Source organism: Hoplias malabaricus, chromosome 2, assembly GCF_029633855.1.
Source record: "Hoplias malabaricus isolate fHopMal1 chromosome 2, fHopMal1.hap1, whole genome shotgun sequence".
In the NCBI taxonomy this organism is placed as follows: domain Eukaryota; kingdom Metazoa; phylum Chordata; class Actinopteri; order Characiformes; family Erythrinidae; genus Hoplias; species Hoplias malabaricus.
In genome coordinates, this window is record NC_089801.1 from 64,932,235 (window position 1) to 64,949,826 (window position 17,592).

Genomic DNA, 17,592 nt, shown 5'->3' on the forward strand with positions numbered 1-17,592 from the left:
TTTAACACTTTTTATATAGCAAAATACCAGTAAATATCAGCATCCAATCATTAAGGAGGAAATTGGAACACATTTTAATGAACTCTGGAATAAATCGTCTTAAATAAACCATCACTTATCATGCTTAATCTCAGTAAGGCAATTCTAACTCACTCAATGACTAAAGATTGAAACAAAACCATTTTTACTGGTGAATCAAACAGAAGTACCTCCTCTTCTCCCATCTTGGCAAACTCGTAGAGGAAGGCGAAGTACTCGGTCAGGTGTTTACTGTGGGGCTTCACTCCGTGCTCCATGATGGACAGCAGAGTTTTAACAAAGCGGGTGACACACGAGCGGCTGCCAATATCTTCCACGGGAGCATCCATGTCGTCAGACCTGGAGTTAGAGTGACTGGTTAAAGGCTTAAATACAGAAGGAGACGGCAGATTCAACACACTCACTGCAGGTTCTTTTCACTGGTAAACTCCTACATACAGGGAAGATTTATAGACATCGCCCACAGGGAGTAAAATGTTGCTATACTTATTTTTATTAATAAAATTAATTCATAAAAAACGTTGTCTTCTTCTGTCAAGTTACTGTTTTGGAGATGCAGGGTTTTTTTTTGACAGCAATAATTTTTAGGTTTATCCTAAACGACTCTGGCAAGTCACAAAAACACTTTCACTGAAATGCATAACCCTGTTTTTTGTTATGGAGGCTTACAACATTCTGCCATTTTAGAAAACACACACACACACTTGTAACACTCTTCCTTTCTCCATCTTACCCGTCCTCCATCCCTGGCTGCAGGTAGAGGTGAGCATGAACTGGCCGTAGTCTCTGAATTACATGGATACACAACCTCTGGAACATCTGCAAACCAGACATCAGATACATCAAAATGCATGTTTCTGCTTTTAGAAAGAAGCAATGTGGAGGTGTCTAGGCAAACTGATGAAATAATGTATTTACTTACCTGTCGTACAATCTGGTTCGGGCACTTGATCAAAATCTGCATTGGCCACCAGTTATCATCAGCCATCCGGTCTAAAAACCACTAACAAACACAAAGAAAAAAAGGCAGACATATCTTAACTGCCTCTGACGTCAATACAGAAGAGTCACATATGCAGACCTGAGGACTGTAGGTTAACCAGGCTGAGCTGACTTTTTATGCACCAATAAGTCTAGTTTAATACAAAAATCTTTACCTCACACGCTGCTTGGCTGTTGTTGAACTGTTTGGTGAGAAGCTCAATCCATTGCAGCATCGTGGGCTGTAAACCAAATCAAACAATTAGAAAGTGAACTGTTCCTCAGTTCCCAGGCGTGTTATATTTGAGGAGCAACTAGTTCAGGGGTCTAATGAATGGTGACATGGCTATCAAAGAGTGTAATCTATTAGCAGTGATTAGCAGTGCTTAACTTAATCTTAACTTACATTATGCACATCTTATTTTCTGTTAGTGGTCTATTTCCCAGTCTGTATATGATTATACACTGTTATTTCAGTAATTGAATAATTAATTTCGCAGTGTAGAGCGATGGTCATCACTCTTTCATTATAGTGACTTGTGTGCTTGATGTTATTTGCATCTCACCTTCTCTTTTGAGTGAATGAAGGTTTCTAGGACGAAGGATGTGCTAAGCTGGAACAGGGAACAAAAGGATAACCATTAGCATTCTGGGAAAAAAACAGACATAAACAACACACAAAACTCCACTTCAATAAATAGTGGAAGAGCATGCGATATAATAAATGTGGGCATTATTAATATTACCTTGGCAGTCATGAGTGAGATGGCTTTGGGGTCTGGTAAAGTGCTGGGAATACTGCTACACAGCTGCCACATAAAACTAGAGAAAGACAGAAGAGAGAGAGAGTAAGATGACTGTAATAAAGACATTGTACCTGTACAACGACAGCAGAAGTGTTTTGGGGATGTGTTGTATTTACAGGAGACACCTGAATAAAAAAAACTCACCCAAAGTAGGTATGCTCGAAAATGTTCTTGTCCTGAAGAAACTGCATGTTATCATGCCAGATCCACTGTGGGAGTAAAATGTTGAAAGGGAGTGAATTAAGACAAACTAAAAAAAATGCTGGATTTGCTGCCAGAAAACAGGGAGTAACCAAGGTTAAAATGTGTGATATGGCTACAGTAATGACATCAGTTTATATAGACAATATACAGGTGCCAATATGAACAATAGCCAGCTGTAAAACAACAGTGGTACATTTAATAACAATGGGAAAACAAAAAATTATTTAATTTTATTTATTTATTTTTAACAGTGTCATATTGGTGACCCTTACTGGCCCCTACTGCAGAAGAGGAACACATTATTATTATAATAACTATAAATCATCCATTTATAAAGCTTAAACCCAAAGCACTACAGACCAATGGTTGAAGTAACAAAGAATACGTAAATAATGCCAAAATGTTGTGTGTGTACCTCCAGCAGATCAGGAGAAACATCAAAACGGAAATCCTTCCCATTCTCCTCCTCTGGCTCCACTCTCTTATAGAATAACATATAGGCACTGTGTGTCTGAGAGAGAAAGAGAGTTATTAGTGACATGATATTACCACAAACCCACTGTATCACAGTGAAGCACCACTTTGAAGCAGCACCAAAGTGCTACAGTAAGAGTATCAAAGAAATGTTAATAGCACCCCACTGTGGAGAACGTGTTTGCTAAACGTGACACAGTAAAAACTACATGAATGTTAACAGTCCCCCCTTGTGGAGAACGTTCAAAGCTAAAACAGCACTTACAATATTAGACTTACCATCAGTGTAACAGAAAATGACACACCGAGACACTGTGCTGTGAGACACCGAGACACTGTGCTGTGAGACACCGAGACACTGTGCTGTGAGACACCGAGACACTGTGCTGTGAGACACCGAGACACTGTGCTGTGAGACACCGAGACACTGTGCTGTGAGACACCGAGACACTGTGCTGTGAGACACCGAGACACTGTGCTGTGAGACACCGAGACACTGTGCTGTGAGACACCGAGACACTGTGCTGTGAGACACCGAGACACTGTGCTGTGAGAAACCGAGACACTGTGCTGTGAGACACCGAGACACTGTGCTGTGAGACACTGTGCTGTGAGACACTGAAGGTGGACCTCCCAACCAACGAGTGCTGCACATTAACAGGCTGTGAGCTGAGACAAAGAAGGGAAATACTGCAAAACCTTTGTAACACAGTAAAGAAAAAATAAATAGGAAAGGAGAAAAGTCTGGGCTGGCAGAGACTTACCTTTTCAAAGGAGAAATCCATGAACTTGTCTGTCACAGAATCATAGGTCTTGGTCTACGATGAAAGAATTTATACAACAAACATAACTAAAATATTTTAAAGCAATTATGCAACATTTCAGATTAATAAAAGGAAAAACACATTAAAATGAAACCATGAACAGTGATGATGTCTCTTAGTCCTTGGGAGTTCTAGGAACACTACGTTATATTTTTAATTTAAAATTACAGCTTTAAAATCATTTTGTTGCTTCGCTGAGCTGTAATAGGGAGAACGGAGCCTCTGTCATTGCTAACCTGGGCTCAGAACTGCACTATGTAACTTGTTGTGGAGGGTAGGAAACCACGCCCTATCTCCCCTCCCTAATGATTTCAGTACAGTGCTGTGCAAAGGAATTGCACTAGGGGGAGCCCCAGGAGTAAAAAAGAAAAAAAAAAAAAATCAATCTTTCTTAGTGTTCCTTTAACCCCTAGAACTCTACCTATATAGGATTCCGTGCCTCTTTGCATTTATGCATTTAAATAGTAATTATGTGACATAGCCATATTCAATATGCTGTTTTCTTTTCTAAAGACCCTTGGCTACTCAAATATATAATCACTTGAGGTTTAAATGCTAACTGATATTTGATATTTTCTTGAAACTGGCCATGTTTTGACCAATATTTTACCAAGAGTGTGTGTTTTTTTTCATTTACATTTCAATGTACAGCCTTCAAAACATATTCTATTACCTGATATCCTCGCACAAATTGTTAATCTGTGGTGTCTGTTAGTTGAAAACATAAGCATTTTTGATAATAATTTATTACAAGGCATATTACTGTGACAATACATATTAGTAGCATCACACTGACTTATTTTTCTTGATATTCTAAGCTCTAGGATGTATGACTCATAAAACTCTGACAGTCAGAGCAGGCCCAGACTTTCAGGAATTTAGTTCAGGGCCAATAATGGATATTGAACCAATACATTGGCAATTCACTCAGCTGCTTATAATAGTAATTATTATTATTATTATAATAATCTTTTAAAAATATTATTTGATGTGACACCTCCTACAAAAAATTTGAAACACTATAAATCATTAATGGGATTATGTTTTTGCTGATGACCCTCGTTTTTCCGCCCAGAGACAGTATGGGTTGTCGTCATGTGGCTCAAAACGAAACTGAAAGTAAACACCATCGTTCGTGTCTTTGAGCAGGGAGCTCAGTTATGATTACAGTACTATTAATTATGAGAGCATTGTTTTTTTAGGTGTTTTTTCACACTGGATTACTCCCAGAAGCTTCACAGCACTGCGATGAGAATGTTATTTTTAGAAACGGTAGGATCTGCGTTTTTTAAAACGGTATATGGATCACACAGATGCCTACAGGCATTCATGAGTTATAAAGCTGAGAATATAGGTTGCGCTTAGGAGCACTGCATAGTTTGAGGTAAACACACCAACGCTGTGTTATGTAGTGCTTTTGCTTCTCATAACAGTGATGCCGTACCGTCATTTCTCCTCCAAAACACTCTGACGCAAGCTGCGCCGAATCGAAGGGTTTCACCTCGGCGTCGTTAAACAGGTACCTGAGACGGGAAATGGGAAATGACACCGCTATGAAAAATCACTGCGAGATCAAACAATGGTCTTCTAATATTGTGCTGGAACAACACTCCACAGAGAATGGGTGGAGTCAGACTCCTGTAAGCTGAATGACTTTAAAAAGATGTCAAGTTTTATTTTAAATAATTAAATGAAGAAAGAGTTCTCCGACTCGTCCTCTTGCTCACCACTTGTTGTTGCGGTACGCGTGGGGGTTGATGATGTCTCGGATGAAGCTGTAGTAATGCCCTCCGTCTGCTGTGCCTGTGTGCACCGTGACTCCGATCAGATCATACTCGTAACTCTCCGCTGCTTTTCCCTCGCCACTGTCACGGAAACCTGACAAGACACAACTCAAACATTTACTGACCACCTCCACAGCACACAGACTGCAGATATACCAGGAATCACTGGGCGCAAAGCAGGACACACCCTGGAGGGGGCGCCAGTCCTTTGCAGGGCGAGACAGACTCACTGTATGAATTTGAATTTACTAAAATAGATATTTGTATGAAATGTACTATATATCCTAACACAAGCAAACTTCATCAAACCTATTTCAGGGCTGAACATTAGTACAGAACCATACCATAAAAAATTGCTCTGTACCATTAAAGTTTTCCATATGAATAAAGAGAAAACATTTTTGATGAACCCTGAAACCATGAAATCCTCTGATGTGTTATTTCTGAAAGACACTTAACCCTGACTGCTCCTGCTTGGATGTTCATACTCCAAACTGTCTGCTAAAACTGAGTGAATGAAACTGGAGCATTACCCTCCTTCCTGTCGCCTTTGGCCATGAGGAAGTCCTCAGTGTAGGGTGTCATATCGAGACGCAGAGGGAAGGAGAAGTGTGTGTTCACCTTCTCCTTCATCATCGTCACCATGTTGAAGGTGTAGCGCATCGTGTTGAAGCTCAGGATCCGTGGAAGCTTCTTAAAACACGCTCTGCATTACAATGGGTGGATATTAGGGAAAAATGGCCTCTGATGCATGGTGCATATTTACAATAAGGAACCAACAAATATTTTAAATAATAATCACCAGTATACACGAGATGTGTCTCATGAAACTGTTTAAAATTATTTCAGTCAATAAAGTCTTTTTTTTTGACGATGTTCTAGAAAGGATTAAGCGGCTTTACCGTTTTTCAGCCCGCACTTTCTTCCCACACTGAGAGCAGGTGTACATGTTGTCTCCCTCCAGAGTGTCTTTAATAGTCACTTCATCCAGAGACTCCTACACAGATACAAAGAGAAAGTTAGTCCAGCTTTTTAAAAATAAAGTAAAAATAACAGTATTTAATTTTTTACAAGGAAAGGTTCCAGGGAGCACAGTGGAAAATATAAAATTTTTTTTAAAAAGCACTCGTTCAATACATAATGGCACATTAATTTCAGGATCTGGAGCCCACCAACCCACACACTGAAATTAAACAAACCAGTCAGCTGTCCGCCTAAGCAGAGGGTTTTTATTTTAATTTCACAATGCTTCACATTTTCTTTTACTTCAGTTTAACCTCGTCTTTTTCTCTCTCACATAAACGTGGGTCCTGTGCTGTGAGTGGAGACACTCCAACGAGGAGAAGAGAGAACTCTAAAGTCTCTGCACTTGACATCAGAAATTTAGCAAAAAAAAAAAAAAAAAAAAAAAAAAAAAAAAATAAGTGACTCGTTTTATTCCATGTTTTTTGGGCTGTTCACAGTGGGTGGGTTTGTAGGAGCTCCAGATCATCAGTTTTAAGTGTATGACCTCTTTAAGTGGATTTTTAGAAAGCATTTAATTGGTGTGTCACTCACATAGATGTTCTTCATGTCTGCCACCTGACACCTCACAGTGTAAAACTCCTCTGCGGTTTGACTCACATGATCGCAGTCCTACACAGAGAGAGAGACTGAGTTTACACACACACACACACACACACACACACACACACACACACACACACACACACACACACACACACACACACACACACACACACACACACACACACACACACACACACACACACACACAGTGTACAGTTTCAAAGGAAAACTGATGGTTTACTGACCAGGGAGACCACATTGTTGGTGATGACTCCTCCAAAGAGTGTTTTCACTGTATTTTTCTGCAAAAGAGAAGCAGCATCATGAATTGGATGTAAATTGCTTGAGTTTGTTTTATTTTTTTAAACCCACAATTCCACTGCTCTCCTCCAGCAACAGGGGTTCAATCCCCAACTTGGAAGACGTCCCTGAAGCAAAAAGAGCCCTTGGGTCATACTCCTGGGTCAATGAGGCTTACCAGGTCTAGCGACATCTCCTCTATTTTGGTGATGAGGTCAGTGAAGAACTCAGTCATGTCCTTCTGCTCTCCGGTGTTGAGCGGCTGCTTGTCCATCGTGTAGGTTTTACAGAAAGGACGAGGGTTATAAGCCTTCCTCTCACTCTCCTACACAAACAGAGAAAAAGATAATGGATGAAGGCAAGAAACAAATCCATGAACATCTGTATTATGTAACGTACATAAATTAAGGTTTGTCTCTGAGGAACTCACCATAAGGTAGGTGAACATCTTCTGCAGCTCCAGGAGGGTGGTTTTATGCTTAATCTCTTCTGAATACTGCATTAAGAAAAAGGAATAAATAATGAATTTAAGGAGTTTATAAATGAGTGTGTGAAACTTACTGATTCTAATTGTAGCAGCAGTTGATTTTATAATGCACTGTCTGTGTATGTGTGTGTGTACTCACTTTAGCAGTAAATACAGCCTGTCTGGCCTCTGGGATCATATACAGCTGCTGTATAGTTGAGGCCAGGTAACAGGTAGCCCCCAAATTGGTCAAACCCACAAAGCGACATTCGGCTCGGACGTCATCATGAGGCCAGTAATCCCACTTGTAAGGAGCGTGAGAGGCTACAGGGAGAAAAACAGCAGTGAACAACAACAACCACCTGTCTGTGACTGTTTACGTCCTGAGTGTGTACACGTTTACGCTGTGTTCTCACCTTGCATGTGCTGGGCCATGACCCAGTTGTGCAGCAGTCTGTAGTTCTCCACTGAGCCCTTCACCATCTCCACCAGCAGGTCGTAGGCTGCGGCCCGGGCAGCATGGCTCTTACACTTGGGCTGTTGTCTGTCCTTCAGACTGGGCAGCAGGAAGAGCACGTCATGGATGTCCCTCAGAAACTCCTGACCCTCGCGACAGAATTTAAAAGGAGGCTTGTGCTTCAGAACACTGGTGGCGAGCCTAAGCAGACCGGTCAGACCATCGTCTTCTACTGCTCCATCCTGCTGATCCAAAATCTCACGACTAGAGAGAGAGAGAGAGAGAGAGAACAATTAATTTAATTTATATATTAATTTATGTCCCCAAATAATAATAATAATAAAACGAGCTTCTGTGGGCATTCTGTGGAGATCAATCAGGATATTAGTGTAATCCATGTTAGGCGTCTTGTCCAAGGACTTGTAGTAGTGTAGTGCTCCTGCCCAAGCAGGGAATAGAACCACAGTTTGCACTGTGCAGGGGCATTACACTATACAAACCCTGCACATCCATGATTACATGTATTTAACATCAGAGAATCAATTTATCAGTTGGACCCTTGTGTTTTAAAGTGCTGTGTGTGTTTCTTACCTGCGTATGCAGTCCGCTAGGTGTCGGGCCAGAGCGTCCAGGTCCAGCAGTGTGGTCTGACTGGCGTCTTTGACATGGATGTTATCGATGAGTTTACACAGCAGCCAGAAATACTCTTTACAACCAGAGCGTAACACAGCCTCTTCTTCATAGTCCTCCAGCTGCGTACGCACGCACAAAATCAGGTTTAATAAAATGCAAAAAATGAAAAGAGAAACACTGCTTTAGGGTCAAGTTTTTAACAAATGTGATTAATTAAACAAATAATCCAACTCATTACTTTGACCAGCCTGGTGCATAAACTCACTCTGAGCGGTTTCAGAGCCTGTGCGTCTGGCAGGAATTTGAGGAGTGTTGACGCTGCAAGCAGCAGAAATGATCTGTTAATGGACTCCCCTCCCTCCAGCCCTGACAGAGACAACTTATACAGACCATTGCATGCCTCGTGACGTACTGCAGGCTGCAACACAGAGAGAAAAACAACAGCAACAATCAAGAACAACTTAATTAATATGTTCATACATAAACAATCCTTAACAAATGTAGGGAACAAACACACTGAATAAAAGAGTTTTCCGTGTACATACAGTACCACTTAAAACTAAGAGTTTCATAAGTGAAGGAACAGGTTTCTTAACTGTAAACCACCACAAGTCTAAAGGCTGCAGACTGCTACTTTGCATATTAAACCGTTTCTTCTTTCTGTGCACTGTACCTCAGGTATGAGCAGCGTGAGTTTTTTCAGCCAGTCTTGGAGATGGTCACTGTCGGCCAGGCTGGACTTCACTGTAGAGCAGCAATGAGCCCAACTCACCAACAACCACATAGAGTAATGGGTCACTATAAAAATACAAACAAGTAACAAACAATTAAGTGAAGGTCACAAAGCAGATCTAATATAAATTCAATAATATACTACTATGAAAACTAGGGCCCTGCCAGTACACAGTCTGGTCAGTTATATTGTATTCATACCTTCATGGCGAGATCGATGATCTGACTGAGCTTTCAGCACTCTGTGAGAAACATCACAAAATAATTAAGTTATCATGTGATATTTTCTGTGGATGTGTGTCCTCTCTGTATTTTCTTCTTTACGTGTGTGTGTGTGTGTGTGTTTTTACCTGTGTGCCAGGTTGTCATAAGTGTAGGCCACATTGATGAGCCGCTGGATGAGGTTGGTGCCTTGGACGAGACTGAGGTACACCTGGAAAGATTAAATATTGGGTTATATTGATTTTATATAAACATTAATCATCTACACCAGTCAGTTTTACTTTTAGTTGATGTTGTGTAAATGTTTGCTCATCTGGGGGTTGGGAAAGTCAAATATAAAATCAAATAAAAAAATTTTCTTTTGCTGTGACATTCGGTACCAGCGTTAACACCAGATTGTTCAGAGACCATTGTCCTACCTCAGTAAGCCGTGGTATGTGCAGCCCTTTCCCATGTTCCCCTGCTCCTTTACGGGATTTCCCAGGCCATGCTCTCTTCCTCTGCGTGTCCGTCAGGCCAGACCAGGCAAAGACGTCGTGATATGCTAGATCTAAATCTGCTGGATCCACCGCAAACTGACAAATCAGCTTCAGCAGGCAAGCCAGGCAGTCCAGCAACCACTACAGCAAAGAGAGGAAAGACAAAATGAAGGCGAATAATAATTCAGCTCTCTCATATATACCTTAAGAGAATTTAAAAGCAAACATGACAAACTAGTGGGAAAACAGGTGATCAACATGTGAGAAGGTGAAGACTGACCACAGTCCAGGACTCGTGTTCTTTGGGCTCCAGAATGGCAGAGTTAAAAATCTCCAACAGCAGCTGAAGACCTCCAGACGCCACAAACTACAGACCAAAAGAGTAAAAGTGTTTAGTTACTGTTTGAGAGAATAACCAGTCAGAGCTACACAGCTGCATTCTTGTATGGTTTGTTATAAAGGCTATTTGCTAACAATGCTACAGCCTACGTATACCACAGTTCATTTAAACCTGAGGGAGACATGTGTGTGTGTGAGTGTGAGTGTGAGTGTGAGTGTGAGAGAGAGAGAGAGAGAGAGAGTGTGTTTGTTCATGGCACCTTGCAGCTCCATGTGTTTTTGCTGTTCTCAATCTGGTCTTCACTGGAGTCGTCAGAGTCAGGATAAAGGTCACTGTAACTGCCCTGAAACACAGACACATTTATATAAGTTACATATATTAAGTACTGGCAGGTAAATTGTCAGTGGCATAAAAAAAATGCATCAAGTTAACCATTAAATTTTCTATATTATAAACAGTAAAATGAAGGACTAGCGTGTGACTAATACTGACTTCATGCATGTTTGTGTAGGAAGTGTGTGTTTCTGTACCGTAGACTCTCTGTGTATTCTCCGGTTTGGTTTTCCCAGAGCTTCAATGATTTCCAGAGCATACAGCAGCTTATGAGGAGACTTTATCCTCAGTAGATCCTTCCAGCAAAGGCCATCAGAGCCCTAAAAAAATGTTTTAAATTAACATACAGAAAGGAAAGTAACATCTTAGTGAAAGGGTTTTCCGTTCTTTAAAGTAACAGCTGAACCTAAAGTGGTGTGTCTGGGGTCACATGACTCACCGTATCATCAGAGATGTTCTGGAAAGCCTGGAGCATGTTGGGACATGTCGGCAGGAGCATGAGCAGCTCCCACACTCGCCGAGACAGATTCTCAGCGTGAAGGTGCAGATCCTCACACCGGACACTCTATAAAAGGGGCAAAGGAAACTCAGTGATGCTTCTATCCAGAGCTGTGTTCAGTTAGTAATAAATAAATCAGAATCCGTGATAACGATTATGAAGTCAGTTATGTTGATAGAAAGAGAGAGCACAGTGTGGTCAGTTCACTTGAGAAATGGAGAGAGACATGAGGAAGAGGACTGCGTGGCTCCCCTCGAATTGTCGAACAGGTTTAGAAAACTGCCGTTAATTATAAGGACCAATGAGAAGCGATACTATGAGATGCAGTATGTCAAAATGTTTACTGCTCCTGTTATAGTCGTGCAATATAATTATGTTCATTAATATTCATAACAGTATGTAGTAGTTTACCTGTGAGGCATGTTGTGGGCGGTCCTGGCGGTCTGGGCCAGGAGCTTTAAAGCAGGCAAGCATCTCCAGCAGGTCGAAGAGGGTGGTGAGGTGAGGCTCCTGAAGCAGCAGCAGCATGGGGATGTGCTCCTTCTGAGGAGGAGGCAGACATGACGCAGGTAACTGGACTCCCTCTCCTTTCCTTTCTCTGCGAGGAGCTCCCAGAGACACAAACACCATCTACAGACAGACAGACAGACACAGAGAGAGAGAGAGAGAGAGAGAGAGAGAGAGAGAGAGAGAAAATGAATATCAAACTAGGAACATGTGTTAGTCTCAAAATGTCTCTCTTACAAGCCAGTTCCATGAGATGCTTTATATCTAAGAATCAATGAAAAGATTATAATGTAAAGGAACACTAAGATTTTGTGGGTTTTTTGCTCCTGGGACCCCCCCAGTGTAATTCATTTTGACAGCACTCTGCTGAAGTCAGAGGGGAGGGGGGGGGGGTGGTTTCCTATGCCCCTCCTCAAGTTACATAGTGCAGTTCCTGCAGTGCTGAGCCCACAGTAAAGACAACAGAGGCTCTATTCTCTCTATTACAGGTCAGTGAAGCATCACAATGATTTTGAAGCTGTAATTTGGAGGGTAAATATATTACCTAGTGTTCCTTTAAATAAAATATAATCCAGATTTCAAAATGTAGTTTTTGAACATTGTATTTTGGTTGTATGTTGAAGCGTTTTGGGAACACTGAGTAATGAAATGATACTTAAAATACTGTAATTATTTATTAGATTAATCTCTTATCAATCTGTCTGCCTTAAGATGTAATCACTACTTTGAGATGAGGCATTGTGGGCATTAGACATCAAATATATCTTCAAAATAACTGTATATGTGTTAATTAATGAAAACATTAAGTGATATAAAAAGGTTTACCTGCATGTCCTTGAAGCCAAGCTCATGCAGAGTTTTCTCATCATAGTCTGTGGTCAGTTCATGACCTGAAGAGATCATCCGCACTGGACCCATAAGACCACCTGTGTTGGGGGGAGAAACACACATACACTGACTCAAGGCTAGAAGTGAATGTGTCAAGCATGCATTCTTAAGATCAAGCGAGTGTATAAATACGGTAGTGTTTGTGTACCTGGGAACTCTTGCTGGCGTGTGTTTTGGTTGAACTCCTGGAGCTGAGCCTGCTGGCTGATCTGATCTTTCTGTAGGTTCTCGTACCAGTGGGTCACTTCTGCTCTCAAATCTGCCACCTGGTCACTGGGGTACATCTCTATTGTCATCTAAAACAGAAAAGCAGAAAACATCAACCTTAGCCATTACTACATGGAACCTATTCGACACAGCTCTTTTGCTTTTCCACTGGCCAAATCTGGTCCCTGGAACCGGGTAAGTTTTCAGTCCCAGTTCACTCTAGGTTCCAACCGTGCTGAGTAGGTGCCAAATGGTTACATGTAAACCCTGCAGAGCGCTGATTGGCCAGAGAGACCAGTCTATCGCCATTAAATGCAGAGCTCATTCAAATCCAGCACAAACCGCTACTTGTAAAGTTACAGCAGCTTTCACATTTATTTTTATCAGACTCACAACGGCAGCTTGTAACTGTACCTTGAGGTGTTTTGAAGAGATTTACATGCTCCTTGGGCCAATAAACATTTCCAGTGAAAGCCGAACGTGTCGCAAGTAAAACTAATCTGTGAGAACTGGGGCGCGGAGCCGTGTTTAGTCCAAAAAACTAAAACAACACGCAAAAATATCACTCGAATACGTCTTGAGTAAACAGCGCCTAACTTTACCGCCGCCGTTGTTGTTGTGATTTTAAAGCCAGCGATTCCGGTTAGAGATGGGGTTTTGCCATCACCATCTCCAATTCCTGGGGGAGCTGTGCTAATGGAAAAGCGACAAGCATTAAGCATGCTGAGCTATGTAGAGCTGGACCCATGCGGTGGAAAAGCACCAATAGTGTACTCTCTCTGCTTGGTTTGATCATTGGACAACAGATAATTTGATCCTTCATGATTCCTCAGCCCTCTGAATCTTTTCTCACTCTCTGGATAGTTAAGATAGACCTCCCTTCTGCCCTCCCCATCACTTAGCGCTGTGATGGCCAACGTGTGCATTTGTTGGATAACGTTACAGATGTGAGCAGACTGTTCTGCTCCAAGCTGCCCATCGGCATTGTGTTAGCAGCAGCTGGAAAAGTGGGAGTGGCTGATTCAAGAGTGGAAATAAATTAAACCCATTCCTTTTCCAGAGACAGCTCCATTTTAGGAGGCCATGACGGAGCCTTACCTTGTCAGGCAGGCCGGCGGGTTGACAGACAATCCTCAGGGGCAGAGACTGTTTATCACTGAGTGCTTTCAGGTGACTGCTGATTCCAGCCCCTTCAATCTGCCACTGACGCAGGTGGTACGCAAACCTGGCGACAACAGAGAGAGAAAAGACTGGAGACATTAATATATTTACCAGCAGCTTCTTGTGTCTCAACCAAGTTTCTCAATAAAGTCTATGGCATTGTGAGTTTTTAGCAGAGGCCTTATTGTTGTCTGGTTATTAGCTGCAGGTACCGAACTGTAAGCCAACAGCAAAAGAACTTCCGAGGGTCATCAAATGTTCAAAGACAAAGATATTCATTATAGACAAAAATGTAAAATTATTTTCAAACTGTCAGATTTTACAGTGAGTTTAATTAGTTTTTGCTAGGGTTAGGGTTGAGTGTTAAAGTAAGCTTTACTAAAAATCTCAATATAAATCCACAAACAAAGTAAACAAGAACACAGTGCCAGTCTGTGTAGCTATTCATGACTAATCAGATTTAACTGCATTCAGTTGCTGATATTCAACACTACTGTACAGACTCTCCTGTATAGTTAAGTGTATTTAGTTACAGACACAGGAGTGGACAGAATGAGGTTCTCGTTTTCCTTCATTCAAACAATAAACCAACCAACTAATTTAACACAGATCTCCACAAATCTGGGGATGAATGATATGGGTTTACCTGCGTCTAAAGGCCTCCAGGTGTGTTTTGAGCATGAGTAGCCCCCTCTCGATAATGGTAAGACTGGAGTGTGGCTCCTTCTCCAGATTAGCCGACGCCATCATCAAACTCTCCATACATTTACTGATGAACTCCTGCTCCTTCTCCAGGCCTGTCTTACCTGAGAGGAATAACACAGTTTGAACAGGATATAAACACAGGACAAATAAATCACTACTATCCAGGTAAACCATTTCAGACAGTATTATGCACTGTAATAAATATTAAATTAACCGTAATGTGCAACCTCAGGCTGAGGACACCAAAGTCAAGCTGTGTTGTTCTGCTGGCGTAACTCACTGACTGGCTAATATAGTAGGAGCTGATGTACTGAATGAGTTACAGGCAGTGTTCATCTCCTGGTGTAACTGACTGGTGATGTAGTGAATGTGTAACGGACAGTGCTGTACTCCTGGTGTAACTGACCATTGATGTAGTAGGAGTTGATGTACTGAATTGCTGCTCGGCTGATGTCAGCAGACTGAGCCCTGAGAGCAATCCCCCACAACTGGTCCATACCACACAACTACAAACAGAGAAAGAAATTGAGAGAAAGAGAGAGAGAGAAGCAGCAGTAAAAAGAAAGGGATAACAACTGCTTTACTCAATACACCACAGAAAATGGGCATATTAAAAATAAAGACTTTATTTATCTATGGTTTATTTCCTCTGAGCAGGAGGAATGATGGAGCGGTGCTATGTTTGTACCTCACAGTTGGAGTTGCTGTCGTAGGCGCTGGTGGCCAGTCGAGCCAAATTACAGAGGTGCTGAAAGAGATTTAACCCTGTCATACTGATGGTCTCAGGCTTCAACTGGGGCATCTAGAACGAGGGAGAGAGAAATAGGAAGGAAGAGAAAAGAAAGAGAAAAGCAAAACAGAAGGAGGTAGAATAAGGGATGGGGCAACATTAGGAGAGAGATAGAAAGAGGAGAAATGCAGAGTGTGTGGGAGAGAACAGGATACATGAAAGAGGATGAGTGATGAGAAAGTAAGAAACAAGGAAAATAATTATTTACAACAGCAGCACAGTAAATGTAAGTTTGCATAGTAAAGGATTTATTCTGAATTATCTCCTGAAATGCCAGGCGAGCCGTCTCCTTACCTTCTCGAGAAACAGGTGTTTGTAGGTCTCCATGCCCATGGCGTGCTGATCTTTGCTGCGAACCTGATTCAGAAACCAGTGCAGAGCGTCATCGTAACATTCCGAGTCCTCCACCAGACAGTGCCACAGGATATCCACCTGCTCCAGACTCAACCCTGTAACACACAGAATCACACCACAGTTAACAACACGATCCGGACCTTCAACACAAAAACAACATTTACAAGAAACCTCTCTTAGGGCAGGCACCTTTTAAACTGGTGATGTTACACATTCTAGGTGTTGTGATTTGGGGGGGTGGGGGGGGGGGTTAGTTTACAGCAGAATTTCAGAGAACTTCTTGGAAATAAGGCTTTACTGTAAATTGGATACATATAAAGTGACAAATTGTCACTGATGTGAAGCACAAAGCATGTCCCCAAATGTGAGTTAAGTATAGTGTTGCAAAGGGGTGGAGAAATTCTGATAAAGTTCCAGTAAATTAGCTTGGGAACTTTGGAAACATTCCAAAATGTAAACTTTCCAAGGAAATTTTGGGAATTTATTGGAATTAATAGAAAATAATGTATAATTTATAAATTTTATCATACACTATCATCAACGTACCGTTTTTTTAACAATACAAATAACTATGACACAGTTAGGTGCAAGCAGAACTTTGCTCAATGAAAGAATTAAGAATTTATAATAAAAAGTTCAATCAAAAACAATGAAAAAAGACCAAATTTAACATTAAATCAAATAAAGGTATTTTCCCACAAGCTTCTAAAGCCTGGCTTCTGCATTTTTGCTTTAATTGTTTCAGGCTTTTTCCTGAATCTCAGTATCCTCCATGTCCAAACAAATAATTAATAAGTATTAATTATTGGTTACAGAAATCGGTTGAGGCAAAACATATACGTAGCTAGCCTATGCTAGTCTTGGTAAGCTAACCTCGGTCAACTAGTCTCTTAAATGTAAATGGCTCAATAAGCTTTTCTGATTTACAAGTAAGCAACTGTGAGATTACACCTTGATTTAATAGTTGCTTAAATGTTCCAGTGCTATTACTGCCAATAAAAATATTTTGAACCTAAATGTGTGCTTTCTGTAGTGGTGAGTGTCAGGTCTGAGGAGCCCTTCAGTGTGTAATGTCCCATGTGCCTTGGACTGAGGAGCAGCGTTGCAATTTTGGTATATATAAGTTTCTCACCTTTAGATTTGAATATTCCGATTTTGTTACTGTTAATTCCCCATGGTAAATTTCCCAACTTTGAAAATTTTGAAAAAACTGTGAGAAATAGCACCCCTAGTGGTGCAATAGCTAAATGTTAGTGAATTACAGTCAAGCTCCATGTGGCGCTTCACATCTAAATGTTCACTACAAAGTCCCATCATAGATTTATCCATTTTAAAATGATCAAATTGGCAACGAAGCCAGAGTGAGACAGGCAGAAAGGAATAAAGTGAGACAGACTGACTTACTGAAGTGATCTGGTGATCCCAGTGTGGAGAAAACACAGGTGAGGAACTGCAGTCGCACCTGAACCTCCGCACTGTGACTGTACCTGATGTGCACACACACAAATCAGTTACTTTCTAGTCAATATGGCCATGTTCATTTGTCTATACTGTGGTCAAAACCTGCCCCTGATAAAGAGACATGTGCACAGTGATGTGTTTATGTGGCTCTGTCCCAAATGCGTCCTTAAGCCCTATGTAGTGCTTGATGTAGGTCCTTAATAAATAGCTTCTACACCCAAGAACTGAGCAACATGTCTAACACAAAGCCATTTATATTTAGCTTTCACCTGCCCAGCTCCTGTTCCATAACTCAGTGCAGTATTTTGGTGCAGAGTCCACAGTTTCATCACCTGTGCAGTGCACTCTGTAAGAAGCAGTGGGCCATTTGTGGCAGC

General features: G+C 41.3%; 1 protein-coding gene across 1 annotated transcript in view; it reads right to left on the reverse strand.

The window, feature by feature from the left end:
• usp34 (ubiquitin specific peptidase 34) overlaps window positions 1-17,592 on the reverse strand; it is a 57,138-nt gene that overhangs the window by 12,143 nt on the left and 27,403 nt on the right. Inside the window, exons 21-58 of the mRNA XM_066660857.1 lie at window positions 17,159-17,241; window positions 15,695-15,849; window positions 15,299-15,412; window positions 15,017-15,116; window positions 14,552-14,711; window positions 13,843-13,969; window positions 12,686-12,833; window positions 12,475-12,575; window positions 11,554-11,772; window positions 11,083-11,208; window positions 10,841-10,963; window positions 10,570-10,653; window positions 10,251-10,337; window positions 9,911-10,111; window positions 9,620-9,702; window positions 9,471-9,511; window positions 9,211-9,335; window positions 8,803-8,955; window positions 8,496-8,656; window positions 7,864-8,168; window positions 7,608-7,771; window positions 7,412-7,477; window positions 7,160-7,306; window positions 6,927-6,983; window positions 6,670-6,747; window positions 6,015-6,109; window positions 5,646-5,818; window positions 5,056-5,206; window positions 4,773-4,851; window positions 3,269-3,322; window positions 2,446-2,541; window positions 1,971-2,035; window positions 1,767-1,842; window positions 1,587-1,634; window positions 1,197-1,262; window positions 962-1,042; window positions 773-858; window positions 210-378 (exon numbers count right to left, since the gene is read on the reverse strand). Of these exons, the coding sequence (XP_066516954.1) occupies window positions 210-378; window positions 773-858; window positions 962-1,042; window positions 1,197-1,262; window positions 1,587-1,634; window positions 1,767-1,842; window positions 1,971-2,035; window positions 2,446-2,541; window positions 3,269-3,322; window positions 4,773-4,851; window positions 5,056-5,206; window positions 5,646-5,818; window positions 6,015-6,109; window positions 6,670-6,747; window positions 6,927-6,983; window positions 7,160-7,306; window positions 7,412-7,477; window positions 7,608-7,771; window positions 7,864-8,168; window positions 8,496-8,656; window positions 8,803-8,955; window positions 9,211-9,335; window positions 9,471-9,511; window positions 9,620-9,702; window positions 9,911-10,111; window positions 10,251-10,337; window positions 10,570-10,653; window positions 10,841-10,963; window positions 11,083-11,208; window positions 11,554-11,772; window positions 12,475-12,575; window positions 12,686-12,833; window positions 13,843-13,969; window positions 14,552-14,711; window positions 15,017-15,116; window positions 15,299-15,412; window positions 15,695-15,849; window positions 17,159-17,241 (4,447 nt within the window). The remainder of the gene's footprint in view (window positions 1-209; window positions 379-772; window positions 859-961; window positions 1,043-1,196; window positions 1,263-1,586; window positions 1,635-1,766; window positions 1,843-1,970; window positions 2,036-2,445; window positions 2,542-3,268; window positions 3,323-4,772; window positions 4,852-5,055; window positions 5,207-5,645; window positions 5,819-6,014; window positions 6,110-6,669; window positions 6,748-6,926; window positions 6,984-7,159; window positions 7,307-7,411; window positions 7,478-7,607; window positions 7,772-7,863; window positions 8,169-8,495; window positions 8,657-8,802; window positions 8,956-9,210; window positions 9,336-9,470; window positions 9,512-9,619; window positions 9,703-9,910; window positions 10,112-10,250; window positions 10,338-10,569; window positions 10,654-10,840; window positions 10,964-11,082; window positions 11,209-11,553; window positions 11,773-12,474; window positions 12,576-12,685; window positions 12,834-13,842; window positions 13,970-14,551; window positions 14,712-15,016; window positions 15,117-15,298; window positions 15,413-15,694; window positions 15,850-17,158; window positions 17,242-17,592) is intronic.